The sequence below is a fragment of the Notothenia coriiceps genome, unplaced genomic scaffold (genome assembly GCF_000735185.1).
Source record: "Notothenia coriiceps isolate Sejong01 unplaced genomic scaffold, NC01 NC01_scaffold00003339, whole genome shotgun sequence".
Taxonomy (NCBI): Eukaryota; Metazoa; Chordata; class Actinopteri; order Perciformes; family Nototheniidae; genus Notothenia; species Notothenia coriiceps.
In genome coordinates this window covers 77,966-100,854 of record NW_011336040.1, presented here as the reverse complement: position 1 = coordinate 100,854, position 22,889 = coordinate 77,966, and the positions used below count along the sequence as shown (strand labels likewise).

The 22,889-nt window shown below is 42.3% G+C and overlaps 2 protein-coding genes across 2 annotated transcripts; one reads left to right on the top strand and one right to left on the bottom strand.

The window, feature by feature from the left end:
* Positions 1–144: 144 nt before the first annotated feature.
* Positions 145–6,476, top strand: LOC104941386 (serine/threonine-protein kinase MRCK alpha-like). The gene is made up of 7 exons (XM_010766477.1): positions 145–291; positions 942–1,063; positions 1,193–1,313; positions 2,047–2,157; positions 2,735–2,979; positions 4,075–4,180; positions 6,346–6,476. Exons 1-7 carry the CDS (start codon positions 145–147, stop codon positions 6,472–6,474), a joined length of 981 nt encoding a protein of 326 aa, XP_010764779.1. The 3' UTR covers positions 6,475–6,476.
* Positions 6,477–8,222: 1,746 nt separating this feature from the next.
* cdc42bpab (CDC42 binding protein kinase alpha (DMPK-like) b) lies at positions 8,223–21,249 on the bottom strand. Its single transcript, XM_010766476.1, has 23 exons — positions 21,182–21,249; positions 19,682–19,787; positions 19,160–19,308; positions 18,965–19,056; positions 18,356–18,432; positions 16,609–16,647; positions 15,899–16,018; positions 15,255–15,338; positions 15,037–15,142; positions 14,598–14,734; positions 14,287–14,426; positions 13,962–14,043; positions 13,654–13,873; positions 13,347–13,409; positions 12,981–13,234; positions 12,745–12,869; positions 11,739–11,953; positions 11,556–11,653; positions 10,917–11,001; positions 10,473–10,596; positions 9,882–9,999; positions 8,860–8,962; positions 8,223–8,784 (listed from the first exon to the last, which is right to left on the bottom strand). The coding sequence occupies exons 1-23, from the start codon at positions 21,247–21,249 to the stop codon at positions 8,585–8,587; spliced, it is 2,805 nt and encodes a 934-aa protein (XP_010764778.1). The 3' UTR covers positions 8,223–8,584.
* Between the last annotated feature and the right edge of the window lie 1,640 nt (positions 21,250–22,889).

Below are 22,889 nucleotides of genomic sequence, written 5' to 3'. Positions count from 1 at the left end.
TGTATATGTTCAAATGTCTACTGTGAAGGATATCATAAAGCTTTAATCCAATCAAATGTAAAACAAAAAAATTATGATTGATGAAAGTAGTAAATCGGTCAGATTTGACCCGAAGACAACAGGGTTGATGATATACCTTTGTTTATGTGTTTGTCAGACTCGGGTCAGATTGAGAAGCAGCTGGAGGACGTGTCGCTGGCCCGCAGAGACCTGGAGGACTCCTCTAAACACACCAGGACTCTGGAGAAACAGATGAAGAGTGTCTCACAGGAGAGGGACGACATGCACAAGGTACAACCAGTAGGGGATTCTGTCTCCGCATACATTTAGTATTTTCTGTATATATTTATTTAATTGCTGTAACTGAAATGGCTCTGATATAATGACAAAACTCTTTGTACGTTGTCTTGAGGAACAAAAAATGCTTCAAAAATACCTAAGTAGTGTATTTTGTCTTTGTTAGAGCCCTAAGAAGACATGATAATAATTCCATATAAAAGTGTGTTATATTGTGTGAAGTTGCACGTATGTGTCTGTTGCAACATGTATCATGGTAAAGCATAATCAAAATGTTCTTTATTTATTGCCAAGTAGGTGTTTACATACAAGGAATTTGCTTTGGTGTATAATAGTGCATACAATACATAAACACACTAAGAGAAATGTAAATGTGAAATGAGAGCAGATATTGAAAGTAAAATAAATCGAAAAAACGTGGGACAATTATTATGTATTGTATAACAAAATGAACATGAACACCAAGATCTTTTTGGTACTGTTTTCACAAACCAAATAACAATGTTCAATAGAAAAAACGGTTGCTCGGATTAGATTTTGGTGTCCAAAAATTCAAATAAATCTAGCTTGTTTTAGCATTGTATTTTCTTTCAAGTCACTGTGAGACTCTAAATGTTTATCTGAACCCTCCCTCTCTCTGCCAGGATATCTTGGATGCCAACGAGAAGCTGAAGGCTCAGTCGAAGGAGCTGAAGGACGCTCACAGCCAGAGAAAACTGGCAATGCAGGAGTTTTCAGAGCTCAACGAGAGACTCACAGACCTCAGGTAGGAACTCTGCCCCAGAACATTTCTCACTGGTTTTTGAAGAAATTGTCATTTTAGGTGCTTAAGATCCATTTAATTTCATGGCTAATTCTTTTATTTTCCTCACCTTTGACTGATCTTCTCCTGCAGGTCGGTGAAGCAGCGCCTGGCCCGCCAGCTGCGGGACAAAGAGGAGGAGGTGGAGAGTCAGGGTCAGAAGGTGGAGGCACTCCGCCTCGAGGTGCGAAAGGCTGAGAGGGCCAAGAAGGAGGTAGAGTAGTCTCCCTGTGTTGCTAGCAAACCTTGTTCTGTCTCCAATCATCTATTGTTTTCTGTGTATAGTACTCCTATCACCTTAAGAAATATTCATAAACTTCCATGAAAATAGAGTGGTCAGGGATGAGTCCTTAAACCCGGGAATTATTTAGCATTTTAGCATTCTGGATAAAGTCAAAACAAATCAAATGTTTTGGTTTGATGCCTGAAATAAGGTCTGTTGTTAACACAAGCTGAAGAGATTTTCAAGTTTAGTTCCACATTATAAAACACTTCAGGTAACACCCAACTGACTAATGCTTATAGCTTCTATGTGTCATAACAAAGCGGTTATTAACACGTTTTTAAGTGAGACTAAACGAAACGTCATCATGCCTAACATTACCCGCCTTTAGCCTAGCCTGGTGATGCCATGAGACCATGCTAACTTTATAACCCAACGTTGCATTTACACCACAACAATCATAAAAGACATGTGTATATGTGGAGATAATGCTGCTGAACAGATGTGTAAATATCATTGGCATTTGTTTGGCAATGGAAAAATCGCATAGATTTTTATGGAGGGAGCGCTTGCGATGTTAACTTACAGGTCGGCCTACAAAAATAGGTCATCACTGCACCACTCCATTTACGCCTCAGATGAATAAACGATGTTTCAGTGGCTGTAACCTGGAAAAAGTGTATGACATACATTGCATCCAATCAATGGTGTGTTTGTGTATCAGATGGAGGCGCACTCTGAGGAGCAGACAGCAGAGGCTCAGAAAGAGAGGAAGCTGAGGGAGCGTAATGAGCAGTACAGCCGACAGCTGGAGGAGGAGCTTGAAGGGCTTAAGGTGAGTGTGCAAACAAACACAGATGAACATGAACCCCTCCATCAGCAGTCACTGCACAGCCATACAAGCTAAGACTCAATGTGATCAGAGCTTAAGATGATAGAACATGAACATGAATGCTTACTCTATTGTCTCCTTTAGCTTAGCATACATTGGACCATCCTTTATAAAAGGACAGAATGTGCTCCCACAATTCCTTGCAGTCTCAATAGTTCAAGTGACGTTGTGACTGACAAATGCGGATCGTGTGAATGATTGGTCCCGATGAAGCATTTTCCATGTTATGCCATGTTTTGCCAAAGTGCTGTTTTAAACTTTGGACACTATTATATCAAAATGCTAACTATGAATGCTATGCTAAAAAATGTCATTGAATCAAATCAATGTTTTAAGCTTTTTCTGAGTTCGCTGGAGCTTTTTAAGTTTTTCTTTTACTTCTAAATATTTCCATAAAGTTTTCACAAAATGTTAAGAAAAAAATATATTTTTTAAATACAACAGTATCCAGGGAGTCTTATTAGTCCCACTTATGAAACACTCTATTCTCATCCTCACTTACATCACTTGTCTCGCCCAGGTGAAGCAGGGGTCCTCCGCCCCCGCCGCCTCAGCGGACCAGACCCAGGAGGTGGGGCGCCTGCGGGGAGACCTGGAGAAGAAGACGCTCCTGTACGAGGAGGAGCTGGCGCGCAGGGAGGGGCAGCACGGCAGCGAGCTGAAGGGTCTGCGCAAAGAGCTGCGGGACGCCGAGAGCCAGCACCTCGCTCTGCAGAAAGAGATCCTGATGCTCAAAGACAAGCTGGACAAGACTCGCCGCGAGAGGTACTCATCAGTTTCTCTCCTACATCTGATCAACGCAAATGATTTGTTTCTATGACTCCTATATCCTGGCTGTGATTACATGACTTTGTTTTTCTTTATTGCGTCTTCCAGTGATGACTGCGGGAGGTAATTACAGTAATATTAAAAATAGCTCGAGTCTGGTATAAATGTGTAGTGACTGCGAGTGGTTTATCTTACCAGTGTTAGATGAATATGTTATTAGAATGTTATAGTAATGTTGCTCCCAACCAGATAATAACCTTTCATTCAGGTAACCTCCCTTCCCAAATATTTGTCATCCCTCCATAACAACCCAAATGACACGGATGCATGAAGGTGTGCATTCTGAAGACCATTTCTAGCTTTTCAGAGAATACTTTATTTTCCTCATGGAAGGTGATCTTATAGAGAATATTTTTCCTGAGCCATTAAAGAGGACATATTATTCTCCTTTTCAGGTCCATATTTGTATTTAGTGCCTCGACTCTGTTTACATTAAGCATGATAGGGCCTCTTGGAGTTGAAAAAAGAAAGACGTGTCAAAATGTGCTAACTCGGGTATTAAATACAGAGAAATGGAAAGGTATTTCCCTGCTCAGACCCCCCTGGTAGGTACTTAGGGAGGCCCAGATCCAACGTTAAGAACCGCTGGTTTAATCACATTTGAATAAAATAATGTTTTTGAGGAGAAGGCTTTAGAGCTTTGTTTTTGTACCCTGTAGTCTAACTCTCCCGCCTGCTGTTCGGACATGTTATTCTCACTGCTTTGTAATTCATTTGTTCAAACAGTGCTGGATCAGGTTCTGACTGTATGAATGTGTTTATGCTGAATAATGTGTACCTGTTCTCAGTACCAAGCTTTTGATTTCACTTTTGAGGAAATGTGTGGAGTCAGAGGCCCACACAGGCACAAAGGTAGGAGGATGGATGAGACATCGACTTAGAACATTTGAATGTTCAATGTATTTATACTGCACTGTTCTAAAACCCCTGTATAAGATCACCTGGTATATAAGTTCATATAGTTCAGAAGCCTGAAAGACAACAAATCATTCAAGTCACTAGTTTAACACTCCATGTTTGTGTTTTCTTCAGCCAAAGCGAGAGGGAAGAGTTTGAGACCGAGTACAAGCAGAAGTACGAGAGGGAGAGAATCCTGCTGACCGAAGAGAACAAGAAGCTGTCCACTGAACTAGATAAGGTAAGACATTTTTACACGCAAATAAACAAATAACTCTCCGAAAACACACAAAAAACCAATCCAGTTTCTTTTCCTCTGTCAATATTTGTCCTTTTTATTTGACTTCCTTTCATGTTAGCTTAGTGGTCTGTTTTTCTCTTGAGAAAACACACATACACTAGCAAAAAGACCCACAATTCCTTAACCCCAGGTAACCCCACTCGGCCTTTCATCTCATTCCTCCACCCCCTCTGTCCCGGCTGTGCCAAAGAAATCACTGTTCAATATCCCCCAGCCTGCAGCCTTCTACACACTCCGATGGAATGACTCTCTGGATTCAACTCTGTTGACTTTGGAAATAGCTGTTGGAAGTTTAATAAGGCTCCCAATTTAAAGAAGTGGGAGGCATTTTGACATATGGAATAAAAGAGTGTTGTTTTTAAAGTCTGCAGCTGATAAAATGGAAACTATCTGGACGAAATGGAGGACAAAATGTATGTGGCTAACACTGGAATGATAGCACGTCACTCTAATGTTTTCTCACATTCTGAGAAATGATATTTGTTAAAGCTAAAGCACTCCGGACAGATTAGATCCGTCTGTATGATTTGCTTCTTTGCACAAAAACAGATCTTCAATGCATTTGGAGTGTGTGAAAATCTTATTGTTTGAATAGTCTTATCTTTCCAAGAAGGCAATGAATTTCAACACTGTTTGCTTAGCAGCTAAATCAGACTGCTCCATCTTCAACTATGATGCCTTTTGGTGTGTGTTTTCAGTGAAGTTGAGTGAAACACTGCAGAACGTGGAGCTCTGCTGTGGGGTAACACTGCAGAACGTGGAGCTCTGCTGGGGCAGCTCAGCCACAGAAACAGGGTTATGGGGGAATATATGACATATGTAGAAAAAGAACAGGAGCTTTAGATTAGTGCCACTGCCAGATATTTCTTATCCAAATTATTTTCTTTTTCTGCAAGGCTTGTTCCACTTACGACACGATATTCATTTATTGGTCAGATCAAGTCTGACATTTGACTTGCTTCACAGCAGCTCCATTTGCAACATTAATAAGGACAGATATTAAGACACAATACAAGAAAAGCAAACATTTAACATCACAATCACTGAGATTGATAATACTATACAATATGATTTGTAGGCCGCAATATCGTCGCACAATACTTCATTCAAAATGTTATTTTAACACATATTTAGCCATAAACAAATATTGTTCTTCCTGCTATTTTGGCACCAGTCCATACTGCGACTTCGATATCATTTTGACTTTATATGCAGCCCCAAACCTCAAAGTAAATTGGCATGCCATGATGTACATCACACAGTAAATATAATTTCAAGTTTGACTCTTTTTTTCATTTCACTTGATGGCAGTGCAGATTTAAACTTCAAGTACAATGTGTTTCTGATGTGGTGCTTGAGATGCTATTTGCAACCACAGACTGCACACTTACACTTGTCATATACGCAACGATTTCATCACTGCGAGACATTACAAACAAATAAAAGCACGTGCTTAAAAACAAAATTCTTGTTTATTTTTAGTTGCTTGAAGCCTTTTTCAACAACATCATTTTCTAGCTGATATTTCAAACATTTGTTGGCCACTAGCGTAGATTGGAAAGCTATTTCAAAACAATAATAAATGACTGTTTTAGCTTGCACATTACATCAGTCTCTACAGTTGCAATACACCCAAAATATGCGCCCACAAATGAAATGTTGAAGCAAACAATAGGGCAGTTTGAGGCTTGCAATGAGGTCACGTCTTCACTGGCGTCTCATGTTATATCACCCTTCTTGTTTCAGTGGGTGTGAGTGTGAGTTCACACACCTCTACAGCAGCGCTGCAGTCAAGCGTGGTTGATCATCTGGGAGTTGACTCATAAAAACTGTCATAACCTTCAACAATACAATGATTCATTTTCCATATCGGAGCAGTCCTCACGTTCAAGGCTGAGCACCTTTGCTTCCGCAGCAACGTGACCTGTTAGACTCATTACACAGTAGTTCAGTGATGCAATGTTATGTCATGGCGTCTATATGTATATATACTGTATATTAATCCATTTACCAGGTGTCATACTTCCCAATGACAGCTTGACGACGCTACGCTTTTAGCATGATGGCTAATACCATGTTTTTTCTCTCCCTGTGTGTCCCTGCAGCTCACCAGCATGTTTGAGAAGATGAGCAGCTCCAACAGGCAGCTGGAGGACGAGATGAGGGAGCTGGCCGACAAGAAGGAGAGTGTGGCTCACTGGGAGGCCCAGATCACGGAAATCATCCAATGGTGAGACACGCGCACACATTATCATTTGGATTGTCTATGTTGTAATTCTAGCTATACAAGCAACATCTGTGAGTCTCGTGAGCGGCAGCCCTCTCTTCATCTCCCGAAGTGTCTTCCATGTCTTTCCTCATTATTGTGGAATTTCTTTTGGAGTTTTTCCTTCTTAATTACAAGTGTCCAAGGACAGAGGGTGTTATGTGATGTCCACACTGTAAAGCCCCCTAAGAAAATGCTCTATGAATAAAATGTATTAGATTGATTGGCGTCTTAGGGCCATTGTTGGTAAGAAATAATAACAATTACCCAGGCAAGGGATGGAGTGGGGTTATATTAAGAGAACAGATTCAGAATATCTTAAATGAAAGTGGTTCATTTATGAGAAAAATTACTAAATTCAGTGTTTTTTCTCTTTAATAGGCAACATTTAGACAAATTCTCCAACTTTCACATGCTTATAAGAATATGATGTATTAGTATAGTATTCCCTTATCATCAAAAACTATTGCAAAGTATCATTTGATATACAGAGCAAGCTGCGGCCCTAACATGCTGTTGATATTATGAAGTCCTCTGTTTATTGATTTATGCTGGAATTAAGTGTTTTAATTTGTCAGCACAATGAGGGAGGTTTAAATTCTTTGTTTAATGTGTGTTTCCTTTATGAAACGTGCTATATCAATACAAAGATATATGATTGATACGCACGCACACATGCAAGCAGGAACTTTCTCAGATGTCCCTAATACATGCTGGGGCATGTACCTTCCCTTTGATGCTATAGATCAGGGGTGGGGAACCTCCGGCCCCCGGGCCGTATACGGCCCGCGACACCATTTGGTACGGCCCTCGAGGTAATTTATAAGCACACGCAAAAAAGAAGAAAATTAAAGAAATCTAGAAAAAAGAAAAAAGCGAGTGCCTGTTTTTCCTGGCCAAGGTCAGGGTCCTTGAACACAACACGAGCCTTACGTGTCATCACGTGGTATATGTCTCGTCTGACAGGGGTGCAGTTCTGACGGAGAGCATCAGAACGTCGCTTTAGCACTTCCAAAAATTGCAGTACCCATAAGGAGCCGTACACATGCCGCAGTTTTTTCGTGGCTGTGTCTTTAGTTGAAAGCCCAGTGGCGATCTGTTCATCTGTCATACTGATCATACAGTCAATAACTTTGTTGTTATTAGCATCTGGTTAGCTAGCTATGCTAACGAATATAAGAAGCTTTTTCTCCAACAAGTGAGTTTAAGGCACATCTTTATATGATCATTATAGTTATAAAAAAAACAAGAGAATAAAGTAAACAGGTATAAAATAGAGTGATTTGTAAAATATCCATAAAGAAAAAATAAATCTGCTTACAGTTCTGTTTCATATGGGTGTTGAGAGATGTATCCATAGATCTCTTCATGTTGCTCTCAAAGTGCACCAGATTGATGCTTTTAACTAAATAAAAATCATTTGCACATATCTTGAGTCCATATCTTTCTGTTTTGGTGATCATGCCACACCGCGCACGTGAATGCATGCACGAGTCATGGTAAGATATCTGGAAGAGGTTGCTTTTTCTTTGCACAGCATGAAAGAAAGGCGAAATGAATGGGCTGTGATTTTAGTATTTTTAAGCANGGGGGAGCCACGGGAGAGATGGCAGGCGTGTTGAAGTTGCCCAAAAATCGCAATGGCTACGTTTCATCCTAGTCATTTAGTTTGTGTTTTTGGGGAATATACTTACTACAGGGACCTTCACACATTAAGAGGCAACAGCTAGCCCGAGCTAACGCTACAGCAGGTATCACTTTAAAGCGCTTACATCACAGGGAGCGAACGGTGTGTGTGACTGGGATGAGGTGGAGGCCTGCACCCGGGGGCGGGATGCGTGTGACGGATGGGTTCAGGGGGAGGTGTTTGAATGGGGAGCAAGATTATCGCTTCTATAATATTTGATCTTCAAGACTAGCGTCTACAGTCGGATGGCAGGGAAACAATGAAGTGCCTTTGGGTTCATACAGAGCTGGGACTAAAGCCTGGTTTAACAAAGAGCCGTCAGTTAGTGGAACATTAGTGGTTCAGCTCATCCACACCAGCCCTCTTAAAGAGACAGGGTTTGTTTTAGTATCTAGTCAACCGCACATGGAGCTCTACGCTCAGTGTTACTCACCTCTCTGTCAAACTGTGAGAGCGGAGCGTCGCCGCAGTCCATGCCCCCCCCTGAGGACAGGGAGCTCTCCGAGGGGGAGGTCATGGTCTGCCGTTTGGAGCTGTAGCTCCCCCCCGACAGCTCTCTGCGGAGTGCACTGCCGTTCTGAGAGGAGGAGCCTGGAGAGAGAGGGGGGGGTCAGGGAGGAGCAGCAAACAGGAAGTAAAGTGGAGTTCATTCGGCTCCGTACTCACGTATGCCCAGCCCGCTGCTGGCGCTCATGGAGCGGCCCGGCTCCGCCCGGTTCTTGGTGATGGAGGGGATGCTGACGGAGCCGCTGAAGCCCGCCCGGCTCTCCTGAACACGGACGTTCTGATTTAAACACGCACGGAGCAAACATACACACACACGGAGTGCAGTGCAGGGGACAGCAGTGAGGAGGGGGCAGTGACACACACTACATGCAGCTGAACGCTAAGCTGTGATTGGTCGCTGAGGTTTGCATGCACAGTGTCTATAAAAGCAGCCTGACAGGAGGAGGGAGAACTTCACAGGATGAAGGGATGTGATGAAGAGGAGGGTCAGCGTGGGAGACATCAAGCCGCTCAGAGCACAAAGCGGGTGCTGAGTGTTAGCATGCTAAAGGCCAGGGGGGGCTGGCTCTGAAGCCGGGCTACTAACACATCGCACACTCCCAAGTGTTGTCTGCTTGAATGTGCACGTGTGTTTCTGTGCTGACTCCCCTGTGGTGTTCACAGTGTGTTATTAACACATGTATGTAATGATTATCCAGCTCCAAATCATTTGGAATAATATCTTGATAATCATAAACATATTGGAATCTTGTTCTAAGAATCAAATTAGTTTGCTTTTTTCCCCATTAATATAAAATATCTAAGTAAAAACATGACTTCCCCCTGCATTAATAAAGAATAAATAACATCAAACCTAAACCTATTGGAATCACTTTAACTTAACATGTTTAGGAATAAACTATGTTTGCATATCTTTTTTATAAAAATAAGGATTACATGTCATTACAAGGATACAGGTTTCCCCTGTATTCATAAATATAAAGAAATATTGTTTTTTTATGAATCTGGCTCGACTTATTATTTTATTTTATAATATCTCATATATATCCTACAACTTATAGCTGGTGTTTTTTTTTATTACGATCCTTGAGATAATCCTATATGATCCCCTCCCTTCCTTGTGCTCACACAAGTCTTTAACAACGTGCAAGTGGTGCTAATGTTCAGATTTAGGTCTCTACCATGGGCAGGTCTTTGAGGATCTGGATCCCGTCTCCTGGTCCCATGTGGGCCACGTGGTTGAAGTTGGTGGGGTTAGAGATCAGCTTGTTCCTCATCTCGGGATCTCGCAGCATCTCTCTGGAACCACAAACACACACAGCACATAAGAAGAGGCACAACATGTTGTGCTAGCCCGCTCTGTTGTGGTTGGTCAACTGCTTAGACATGCCCGCCTCTTAGCTTATCATGTACAATGTGTTGGAATGCTAGTTTATAGAAGAGTGAGTGTTACAAAGTGATGTCACTATCTTAAGGAAGTAAACAGAGAAGAGAAATGGAAAACCCCAAAAAGCATAAGAGGGCCTCTTTAATGGTCACTTGAAGATGACATGTATACCCTGATTCTTTCGTATTGTTCGTATCGTTTAGATTCTCTCTTCAGACACTTTCTTAGTCACATGACTCTTAAAACAATGTCATCTTTACCTTTAATTGTGATGTGTCGGTGTTTCTGTTGTGTTATATTCTCGTGTTCCTGAGTGCTTTGGTAACACAGCGACTCAGAGCGAGTATAGATGTGTGTAAATGTGTGTGTGCTGCAGGTGGTCTACCTCCTCTGCTGGAGCCGCTCCTCCTCCGGTATCCTGAAGGAGAAGCGTCTCTTGTTGTTCATGCTGCGCACCAGCTGCTTCCTGCTGTTGTCTGACGTCTCCGGGACAACCAGCTCATCTCCCTCTGCGAGGTCACAACAAAGACACAGTTTGTTTACGAGAGAGACTACAAAGTGTTGCAAACATACTTTAGTTGTTCTGACTGGCATGTCAAACTTTCTCCTGTCACCCAACTTGCTTTTATTCAAAAGAAAAGGTGACAACAAGTCCTGGAAACTGTAGCTACATATCCAGCTAGCTAACTCTGGAAGCAACTGGCAGAAATAAAACCTTCTACTTGATGGAAAACAATGGAAAACATCTGAGGATTATTTGTGTCATTCTTGACATTTTTGCAGTTCATATTATTTTTCTTCTTTCCACAATACACTTGTGAATTCTTACCGGCCATCTTGTTTCTGAAGTAGATCAGCCGCACTGTTTCCAGGCCCAGCAGGTTCAGAGAGCCGTCCACATTCAGAGGTCGCACCTGAAGAGGAAGCATTAGATAGATATAATCAAGCCATGGCATGGGTCAATAGGCTGCTACTAGACTAACTGCAGCGATCAGCAGCTCTGACCATCTTAACCTTCTTGTATAACCTGTGCAATTCTTTTATTTCCTTTATCTTATGTTTGTATAAAGATTTTTATTTAATTGTATCTTCTTTTTGCACCTTTTTAAATTTAACTTACTATTTTAATTATATCTTTGTATTTTTCTTTTGTTCTAAAATTGAGTAACTGTCGCAAACATAGTCTCCCCAGTGTAACGTATTCTGATCTGCTCCATTTCTTTTCATTATGTCAACTGATGTAAAGTAAACTTAACCATAAGGACTTTTTTTTTCTATTCATGCGGCATGCGGCCATTCAGGGGAATGAGTCAGGTTTCTATGACGACAGAGGCAAGTAGGGTTCTTTTTTAAATCCAGCAGGTGGAGCCAGAGATACCTTCAGATAACGGCGCTTAATGTGGCGGACTCTCGTGTGTAGGGGGCGCTTTGGAATTGGGCCTATTCCTGCTAAAGCTTCAGCACTGACCTTCTTCAGAGGGATGGTCTGAATCCACTCCATGGTGTTGACATCGAATACATCCACAGCGTTCTCACTGTACACCGACAGGTAGGGGGCGTTGTAGCCTGGACAAAAGAAAGCAGCATTGGTTTTTCAAATGAGCCTCCATATGTGATCTCCATGTTAATAACCATTCAGACGTGCACTCACAGGCGGAGATGGGCACAGCAGGCCACATGAGCTCCTGCTGCCGGGACCGGCGGCCCTGAGAGTCCACGTACACCCCGATGGAGCTGAAGCACAGCAGCAGCTCCTTGCTGGAGATCTCCACAGCGCAGAAAGCATCCAGGCCCTGCTGCGGGATGAAGGCCAGGGTGTGGTCCTCGGGGTGGAGCAGGTTGACGGGGGACACGTCACCATGGACACTGTGGAGGTCAGAGTCATCACATTCATAAATGTGGAGAAACGTAAAACAATGACCTTACTTACTGAAGTGCACATTCAATATACTTGGACCAAACTGGAGTATCCTTTTGTATACGAGGGAAATACTCTTTCAACTGCTACAGATCTCAGAAACTAATATGTTACTCCTTATTCCCCTTCATTTATCACACAGCTTTTAAGGTTATTTACTTAAGGTCATTTGGAGTGTACATGTTTCTTAATAAACTAAAAGATGAAGTGTTTATACTTCCTAAGCTACATCAACTATACTTTTAAAAACTCTTGGAACAGGTGGAACATTTATCACAAATCTGGAAATAGGAGAACTCCTAAAAGTTTAGATTTGGAAAAGGCAGAGGGAAAAAGTTACAAACATGACGATCTTTTAGAATATAATGCTTTGTTCTAGATTAGACTACACAACCGTAAGTAAGGGAGTTCAAATGAGCAAACCATGAACACCTGCAGCAGTAACATGAATCAAACACATGAATGCAGCAGTTATGTTTATCAAAAAACATCAACTATTACTTCAAAACACTGACATTTTACTGCACAATTACTCATTGTTGATACTTAGAGTACATTTTGCTTATAATAGTACATACTTACAGTATACTTAAGTACGTTTTTGAAAGCAGGACGTGTCGTGTTTGATGGTTTCAAGTGAAGGACCTTAATACCTTTTCACTGAATGTTAACAAACTGCAGGAATAAAACCAGATCTAAACCCATGAGAGGAACATCTCCACTGTATTGATATCAGTACCTGTAGCGGGTGAATCCAGACTGGTATCCAACGTAGAGCCGCTCACTGAGCAGACCCATCCACTGAACGGGCCCCGGGGCCTGCACCTCTCTCAGCCGGCGGTGACGAGCTTTACTCTTATTCACCTGCACGAGGACAAAGACCTTTATTCAGCAATATGATAAAAGGGAAAGACATGGCACTAATTCTCAGTTTGACTGAAATAAAGAATGATTTGTTCGACTGTGTGTTCTCACCTCGTAGCAGATGACCTGCCTCTTCATGGCCACGCAGAGGCAGGTGAGGGAGCCGTTGCGCACGGGGCCGGAGACGACGGTCTGGCAGCCCTTTGTCTCTGCCAGCTTGTAGGACTCCGTCTCGCGGCCGTCCAGCGCCTGGGTGGGGAAGAGACGCACGTGGCGGTTCCTGCCGGAGATCACCGCCAGCAGCTGCTCCTGGGAGATCAGGTCGATGTGGTGCACCTTCTTGTTGTCCCCCACCCGGATAATTTCTGAGGAAGCAGGGGAAGACAGGTTGTGAACACATTTGAGGATAAACGTACAGAAGAAGACGCTTTGGCCTTTCTATACAAAAAAACAAGTGAGGTAGAACATCTTATTTACCATCTTTGGTGACATGGATTACAAAAAGGCCTTCCTCGTTGCCCAGGGCTACGCGCTCGTGATCTGAGGGTGAAGAAAATGAAGCAAGATGGACATTTCAGTTTCAGTTAGGAGGCAGAAAACAACCTTCTGTGCGGAAAATGTTCAAATCGGCTAGCTCCTTTATTCAATCTCTGTACTCATTTGATAACTTTCTACTGTTGAGATAACGACTGCGTAAAGATCTAGAGATCTTGTAGATCTAGAATCTCAAAGACTAGCTTCCTATTATACCTTCTTTAGCATGAGCGTGAGTGTTGAGGCTCACCTATGATAGCTGCAGACTGCGTGGTCTTGATGAGCGGCAGGGTGCTGTCGTAGGCCTCCTTGGGGACGTAGACGAAGCGCTCCTTCAGCTTGTTCTTCTTGAGGATGCGGTGCAGCTCGTTGAGGAGGCCCACCCATTTGTTCCTTTCCTGATCGCTGTCGGCCAGGATCAGGATGGAGGGCTTGTGGTTGGCGGAGGGGGAGAGCAGGGACGCCGTCACCTGGGGAGAAAGAGGGCAGGTGGAAGGTTGTATGAGAACAATTCAGATTGTTTTCTAGTTTTGGTTTCAGTCAGCTGAGAATACTTACTCTGAATATACAGGGGATGTCTTTGCGACTGGCGTGGATGACGTCAGAGGCCAGGACAGAACTTACTGAAAACTCTTCATCCCTGGAGGACAGGAAGAAGATAAAGGTTAGACCTAGACTAGGTTTAGTTGATCGACAGGAAACTCATCTGCAACTAATAATATAATCATTTATCTTGAAAAATACACCAAAATAAATGTGCCATTTGTTGATTTGTCTTCTGTAAATAGCTTCAGATATTTTGATCTGGAAACATAATATTCAAAGACTTGAAGTAAAAATATATTTTTAAAATCCCCAACTTGAATTCCTCCACTTCTCTTACCTCATGTCTATGACTTGGCTGACTACGACACTTGGCAGAGTGGCTTTTCCTTCTCCCAGGTCGTACAGGAACAGTTTGAAGTCACACACCACAGCCATCGCCCTCTGCCAGCCCTTCTTCACCCCCGTAGGTTTGGGCACCTAGGACAGACACAGAGATCAATGAGTGATTCATTAGAGACATGAAGATCATGGAAAAACCTTCTACAGTGTTGGAAATGGAAAGTTGCCTGATCAGGGCCTCCAAACACCTGACTATTCTAATTCACACAACCACTATCTGTGAGCAGACTCCTTGACTCCTTCACTCACCCTGACGGTGCCTTCATACGCAGTACCGATGCCCCTCTGAGGGTCGATACCCAGCGGGCCCTTGGTCTGGTCCTGGGGCACGGGACACACAGCTGGAGCCTTGTCCGCACACGTTACATGGCAGGAGAAGTTACACACTGTGGACAGGGAGACAGGCCGAGACCCATCAGATGTTTGACTGCTTAGACATTTTAAAATCTATTTAAGGGCAAGGGAGTTTTGTAAATGGTTAATTGCACTTATTGTAAGTAGCTCTGGATGTTAATTGCACTTATTGTAAGTAGCTCTGGATGTTAGCATCAGCTAAATGCAAAGTGTTGTTATGTTTATTGTATGTTGCTTTTTTTAAAGAGCCTGGTGCTTAAGATTTGAATTGCCAACAACTACGATGTAGCTTTTGTGCAGATGACAAGACTTTGAATCTTGAATCTGTCCTTACCTTCACAGGTACAGCCTTGACGTATGAGCCCCACCATGAGGGAAGTACACTGGTTACACTTAGTGGGGGTGCTGAAGGACTTCACCACAAACTGATGTGCTTTGGGCTGTGGAGGGCAGACATGAATGAGCATTAATGAGCAGGAGACAAAATCATGAGTGGTTTTAAGATAACAAGGTCTAGTGTGGGGACATTTAACCAACTGAAAAAGGTCTTACCTTAGGAGAGGAGCGTCCAATACTGCCGTACCCTCCTGAGCGCATTGTGGGGGTCTGGACTGTACGAGGGGGGTGGTCTATCAACTGCATGACAGAACAAAGTAAAACATTGAGCAGTGAGATAATGTACTTTGACTCTATTTGAACAATGTATGAATTGTCACTTATAAAACTTGGCTTCCAAAACATCTGAACTAAGGATGCATGTGACAAAGTAGGAGCTGGAAATACATCCAATAAACAGTTTCTATGAGGTTCATATTAGTAGAATGTGAGCAGTGGGATTGCTTGCGGTACATTTGAAATTAGTTGTTCCAAATTTGATTTTCCAGTTCCACGAGTCTCAATTAGAAAACTGGTATTAAACCATGTTCGACAAGAGTGTGAGAACACAAAAGTTCAATTTTCTCTTTTTTATTGCATGGCTCACATTTCTCCGTAATTGAGACAATTGCAATTGACGGAGACTGACTTTTTCGACAAGCTCAGTATTGTGAGTTGTAGTACCTTCTTTGGAAATTGTTAATTAAATTGGAATGAGGAATATTTGGGTGATGGGAGGACAAAAGTCTTGTTGTACTAAAACAAGCAGAAACTTGGCAATACACAAAACACAAGAGTTTAATGCCCAGACTTATGCTGACCTCTATGGGCTCCATATCACTGGCCATGGAGGGTGACCGCGAGCGGGACTTGAGGTGCAGCTTTGGGTCATCGTCCCTGGATGGAGTGTTGGAGGGGGTGAAGTTATCCATGGAGTCCACCTGAGGAGGGAGAGGCAGGAGGGAGGAGAGGAGGAGAAATGCAGAGAAATGAGGAAGTGATGATAGGAGGTAGGGGAGGAGAACAAAAAAAAGGAGTAGAGGGTTATTTATGCAGTATTTATGAGTAATATGCATCATCCATGCGTAGAGAGAAAGAGTGGGTGCCATAATACAAAACATTGAAAACATTATCCACAGACATTATGGTTCAAGATGTGTGTTCATGTCTACTGGAGCACATCCTATTGCACCCCATGTATTAGAACATGAGGAACACATCACAGCCCAGTGGCCATGCTAGTTTGAGACACCCCAAGCACACACCTTACACCATGCACAGCCATTCACAAAGCTACACTGACACCAATACACACAGGCAGCACATATAGCAATACTCAATGTTGTTCAAATATGGAAGATCCAACAAATGAATACACAAATATAAATACAAGTGTGTATAGGACCCCTGCCATGCAATCAGATAGCCACAGTTAACATACGCAGGGAATACACACATATAAAACACCGAGATGACGAGACGGCACATTTAGAAGCTGCATGAGATCACAGAGAGCAGTGATGGTGCTTACGCGTCTGCCTTTGCTAGCTGGGCCAACGGATGGCGAGCGCTTCAGTGGCAGGAGAGCAGAGTGGCAGAGAGAGAGATGAATATCAGAGTGACAGAGCTAACACACAGTAAACACACTGAGGGGAAACATGGACATAAGACTGAGTTACACTAGTTCAGTGGTTCCCAACTATTTATGATCAGGAATCCTATTTCTTTGATTCATTATAAATGTGGATTTTTTTAAATATACGTACACAAACTTTATATCCATTACCTTTAACTATTTATCCATTACGTTTTGCTAACTATTTCAAAAATGTATATCCATTTTGTATAGATAACTATTTCAACTCTTTATCTATTACTTTTAATTAATTATTTCAACTGCCAATCCATGACTTTTAGCGAATTCTATCAACTGTTTTCCTGTTACTCTCAGCTAACTATCAAATGTTTATCTACTACTTTAAGCTAATTATTTCAAAACCCAATATATTTGACTTTTAACTAACTATTAGAGAACTAAATATCTGCTCCATTACTAACTAACTATTTCAACACAGCATATCCTCTACTTTTAGCTTTTAGTTGTGTATCCATTACTTTGAGCTTACTGTTTTCCGGTCACTTATAGCTAACTTATTTAACTCTTTATCCATCACTCTAACCAATTATTGGAACCATTTATCCGTTATTTTAAACTAACTGAATCAAAGTGTGCTCCTTAGTCTATTTCTATATATTTCAGTTGGGTGAGTTTAGTTCAGATCAGGTCCTTGGTTGAGATTTGCTCCCTGCCAATGTCACTAGCACCAGGAACTAAGAACCACGGACTGGAAAACACTGCAGGAGACTACTGTATGTCTGTGTGGGTTGGACTGAGGACAGAGGGGAAAGGGAAAATCAAATACACATGGTGATGGGAAGGGAGCAGGAAAAGTCAATATGGAGCAACCCAAGTTCTCTTTCTGGCTAAAAGAAAAAAGTGATTACACAAGTATGTAGGATTTAAAAAGACATACTGAATACTTTGTGGCTCTATCATGTTCAACACAAGTGAAAGCACCAGAAAGCCATTCAAATAGCCCACTGGCCTACTAGGACTAGCAAGCAACTGCATACAAGAGCAGAACACTTCAAAAAGACATCAATCTTAACAAGTATATGCACTTAAAACAAATACGTTGCGTTAATCAGAATTTCATTACTTTATCTCGTTGCATCTATGTTTCCATTAGTATTTAAATGGATGAAAGTGGACCTTGTTTAAAAGATTGACATATTTGCATTGTTTTTGCTCTTCTTTACAGTCGCACTGATGCAAAGACAAAACGTACTGACGTAATACGGCTACAAGTGTCTTTCTCTGCTGTAAGCTCTTACAGTACTACAGCATACAACTACTGTTACACACACGTGGACCTCCGCCTAACCAACAACAACTTACGTCTTCCCAAAACTCAATTAAAGAAGATGAGGATGAGGAATAAGAGTCCTGAAGTACAAGAGAATGAAGCAAGGAAACAACCAAAAGATAGAACAAAAATAAAGATTGTGGAAAAATCATATGAAGAAAAAGCAACAAGGTAAAGCATGAAGAAAAAGCACAGACATGTGACGGGTATGACCTGCTGATGAATGATATTTATGATTCTCAAGTTGCTCTTGATCAGAGATTTAAAATCATTAATTCCCGACAGACATACGGTTGCTGACAGCAGCTGTATTGTAATCAGGATTATAATTTTTTGGTCTTATAAACTTACATCAAACTGGTCCAGCGCTGAGGTGGGGGCGTTGAGAAAAGCCAAGAAGGAATTCTGGGAATCCTGGTGCTTGACACCTACAGACACAGAACAAATAACACAAATGGTGGTTCAGTACGCCATCTTAGAACATCAAAGGGTGACTTCAACAAAAAGACTCACAGGACTGTTTCTAAGAGATGGGGGGTGGTGTTTCATATGGCCTTAGTAACAATACATGTTCATGCACACAGCACAAGATTTCATTTCTCAAATATGGCTTCTGACAAAAACCTCCTTTGGATCCCGATAGTTCATTACGGGACTTTCAGGGATTATTTCTCATGGAAAGTTTCAGAGGGTGCGACGTCTAAGCAACACATCATGTATAGAGTGTAACTGTGCATTTATGTTATGGTATATTTTTTGAACAAAAAACCAAAATGTTTGCAAAGATCACTAAGAGAAAAAGTGCCTTCTGGTTTTGCATCAATTTGTTATTTTAACTTCAGGGAACAACGTTTTTAAATGATATTTGAACAGTTATGCCCCTTGAAGGAAAACTATGAATAGGTCATTCTTTGTTTGATTTGGTCCACTGACAAGGACACAGAGGTGGTTTATTTGTACCTCTTCGTAGCCGCAGCTCCTCCGTCTCCTTCTTCAGCCTGTCGATCTCTGCGAGGAGTTCCTGGTTTTTACTTTCCACATCTTGCAGTTTACTGGTGGATCAGAGACAATAATGTATCATATATCGTCAAGAGGTTTGTTAAAAAAAAACGACAAATCTTTGATCTTTCACTGTGGTTCTAACATTATCTGTACCATTCTGTGGACATGTTGTTGGCCTTGACTTTGTTCAGCTCGTCCGTGATGCTCTGCTTGGCTCTGATCTCAGCGTCTAAGGCCGACTGCAGCTCCAGGCGGGCCGACATGTCCAGCTTGGCGAAGCGCCGCATCTTCCATGGCATGTCCTGAATCAGAGAGTAAAACGTTAGTTTCTATGAAAGAAAGGAGGGATGGATGGATGGATGGATGGAAAGGGAAGGGGAGGATTTTTTAAACTGAGCCATTTGTACCTTCTCACGTTTAGACTTGCTCATCAAGATAAGATAAACCTTTAATAATCCCCTTGGGGAAATTCAGGTGTCATAGCAACAACAGCAATAACAGCGAAACACAAGATAGGACAGATACAGTTCACACAAGGATTATAAGTAGGGCAAAAATGAGAAAACTAAATTAAGTAACAGTATAACAAAATGAAAACAATAGGAATAAGTAAACGAGTAAATTAGTCGACGTGCGTGCGTGCGTTCGTGTTTGCGTGCGTGTGTGCGTGTTTACCGTGGCCCTCGCTCCCAGGCTGGTGTTTCTCAGTCCCTCCAGCTCTTCTGTCATCTTGGTGGCCAGAGCCTGCAGATAACCACGAGCATCCTTCTCATCACTCACCCTGCAGCAAACACAGAAACACACAGGTCACTATACATGCAGAGACATTACAAATACATACACACACCCATAAATAATGAAGGCCTAAGACAGGACCTAAAACCTATTTTGACTTTAAAAGGTCATTTCAACAGAATACAACACTGACATTGAAAATCCTTTTTTAAGTTTCAACTTTTCTTTAAAAAGTCTACAGGCAGAGAAGGTCAACGCCATCCTACTTATTCTTCCAGAACCGTGACACCATGGTTTGCTCTTCATCAGTTCCAAAGCTTAAAATGTACCACCACCTATAGATATGGACCCACGTTCAGGCTGCAGGTCTAGGCACATCGCTATCCTTAACATTAAAATAAACACTTCCTGTGTAAAAGCATAAACTTTGTACTGACAATTAAGTTTGAAAAAGAAAGAAAATCTTGTTATCTTGTCTACATATCATATTCCACCCACTGGGATCCTGTTTCCCATTATATCTTCTGCAGAGTCATAGTATCTCCACCAGGGGGCAGCGGCCATCACTAAATTCTTCTGAAAATGCATTTCACTCAACATTTGTATGTTTGGAATGTGAGTGTGTGCTTTAATGTATGTATGTTTCTGAGTCTGGATGGATGTATCAGTGTGTGTGTGTGTGTGTGTGTGTGTGTGTGTGTGTGTGTGTGTGTGTGTGTGTGTGTGTGTATGTGTGTTGGTATGTGTGTTGGTATGTGTGCTATGTGAGGACTGCAGGCTTGTCCTACAGAGGGAGGCTGAGCAGCTGGCAGGGTGTCAGCTGCAAAGGGATGTGATCTGAGAGGAAGGGAGGGTCAAGTAGCTCTGAGATCTTTAGAGGCATGTAAGAAATGCTGCAGTTATACTGTACGGAGGAACCCAATACACTACTACACAACACGGGTATGTATGTGTGACTGTATATCCCTGAAAAGAGCTGTCTATCTATAGCAGGGGTGGGGAACCTTTTTCTTCTCAAGGGCCATTTCAATTTTTTCAACATCCTCCGAGGGCCGTACAAATTATTGACCTATGCTTAAAAATACTAAAATCACAGCCCATTCATTTCGCCTTTCTTTCATGCTGTGCAAAGAAAAAGCAACCCTGAGACTGCCAAGGCACACNATCAGGTGCAAGTGGACGGAGGCTAATGTGTGTGTTTATGGGAATGACTGTGTGTGTGTGTGTGTGTGTGTGTGTGTGTGTGTGTGTGTCACACACACACACACACACACACACACACACACACACACACACACACACACAGTCATTCCCATAAACACACACATTAGCCTCCGTCCACTTGCACCTGATGGCTGTCCCATGTTTCACCGGAGCGTCAGCTGCACCACCCTCACCCGGCCTCCTCATGTTTTTCTGTTGCTGATAAACGGTGCACACGCTGCTGCTCCATCTCCTCCACCCTCACAGAGCATGTCTGCTTCACACGGCCCCCCGACAGACGCCATGTTCCTCACATGAGCTGTCCCCCTCGCAGCAAAATAAGACAAAAATAATAAGGGTGCTGTGTCGTCTGCTCGGGGTTCACCCTGCAGGATGTACCGATCACAAACAGCCAATCAGATGGCAGCTGCATGCTTCAGAGTGGTTCTGATCTCTTTGTCTGATGATGATGATGATGATGATGATGATGATGAGGATGACCACTTTGAAACACAGCATCACATCCACAAAGATGTGTACAATATGTAGCTGGGCAGTGCTCCTCCAACACACACTGTGCAGTTTCAATCAGAAATACCTCATGACCTCTGCGGGGAAATACAGTTACAACTGCGCCAATTCTCTAATAGAAATGTATATGTTAACCAGGGCTGCATGATTTGGGGAAAAAACGAATTGTGATTATTTTGACTAACATCACTAAACATTATTAACATATAACATTATCTAAGGTGTGGTTTTGTTTTTCGAGAGGATCTGTAACACTTCAATCCTTAATGATAATCATTTATACATTTACTTTAAGAAATATTGCGCCTTCTTCCACTCTACACTAGTTACTTGATTTTGAATACTTTTTTATGAATTGAGCAACCCTAAAAGAAATGATCAGAAACGTACATGATAACTTACATTATACAAGAAATAAATGCAGTTGAAATGTATATGAAAACACCGCAGTGCCCAGCTGCATGAGCGGTGAAACACATGATGTCCACGTGTTGAGTGATGGGATGTAGAAGGTGGAGATGTTAGAAGAGTAAGCTCTGTGGTGTTTATAGAATCACAGGAGACTGTTGCACATCAGAGAGTCACTGAACAGGAACATCTGTATCCAAGCAACACATCAGATCATTACCCATCCCATAATAACCTGAGGACATGATCACTGGATCACAGTGTCCTGTAGCACACATGTCGTTTCTCCTCCTCAGTATCATGTGTGTTTCCTCTCCTAAGGACAGTCATACTGTATGTGTAGTACAGTATGACCCCCCCCCCATCTGGCCTGCTGCATGTTGGTTTTCCCTCAGCTGTTCATCTGCTGCTGATGTGGAATGTAGCCCTAAAACCTGGGAATGAGTCTGACATTTTGTTTTGCGGAATGTCTTTGTTAAATTGATGACTTTATATCTTTTATTGCACAATGCACATTCTTACTTCTTATATTATATATTATATAATACATTATATTTTAAATAATACATTATATTTTAAAATGTATTCTGTAATGGAACAACCCAGACGGTATTATTAAAGCTTTTTCTGAATCTGATTGTGCACTATAAAGAGATTCCTCCCTGCAGCGCTCTGTTAGCCTCCAGAGAGTTAGCCGTTAGCTCCTGAGTGTTAGACATACTGTATGTTTTATATGGACATAACTGAACTAACGTGTCTCTCTCTCCCCTGTTCCTTTATCTTCCCCCGAACTTCACCCACTCTCTTCCTCTCCTCTTTCTGTCCGTCCTCCCCCCCTCCAGGACTCGGACTCCCCCCGTCACTCCACGGCCTCCAACAGCTCCACCTTCAGCAGCCCCCCCAGCCCGGCCTCCCCCCACAAGGCCAAGTCCCTGTCCCTGGAGAGCACAGACCGGATGGGCTGGGACACATGAGCCTGACACCTCTTCCCCCCCGCCACCCCCCG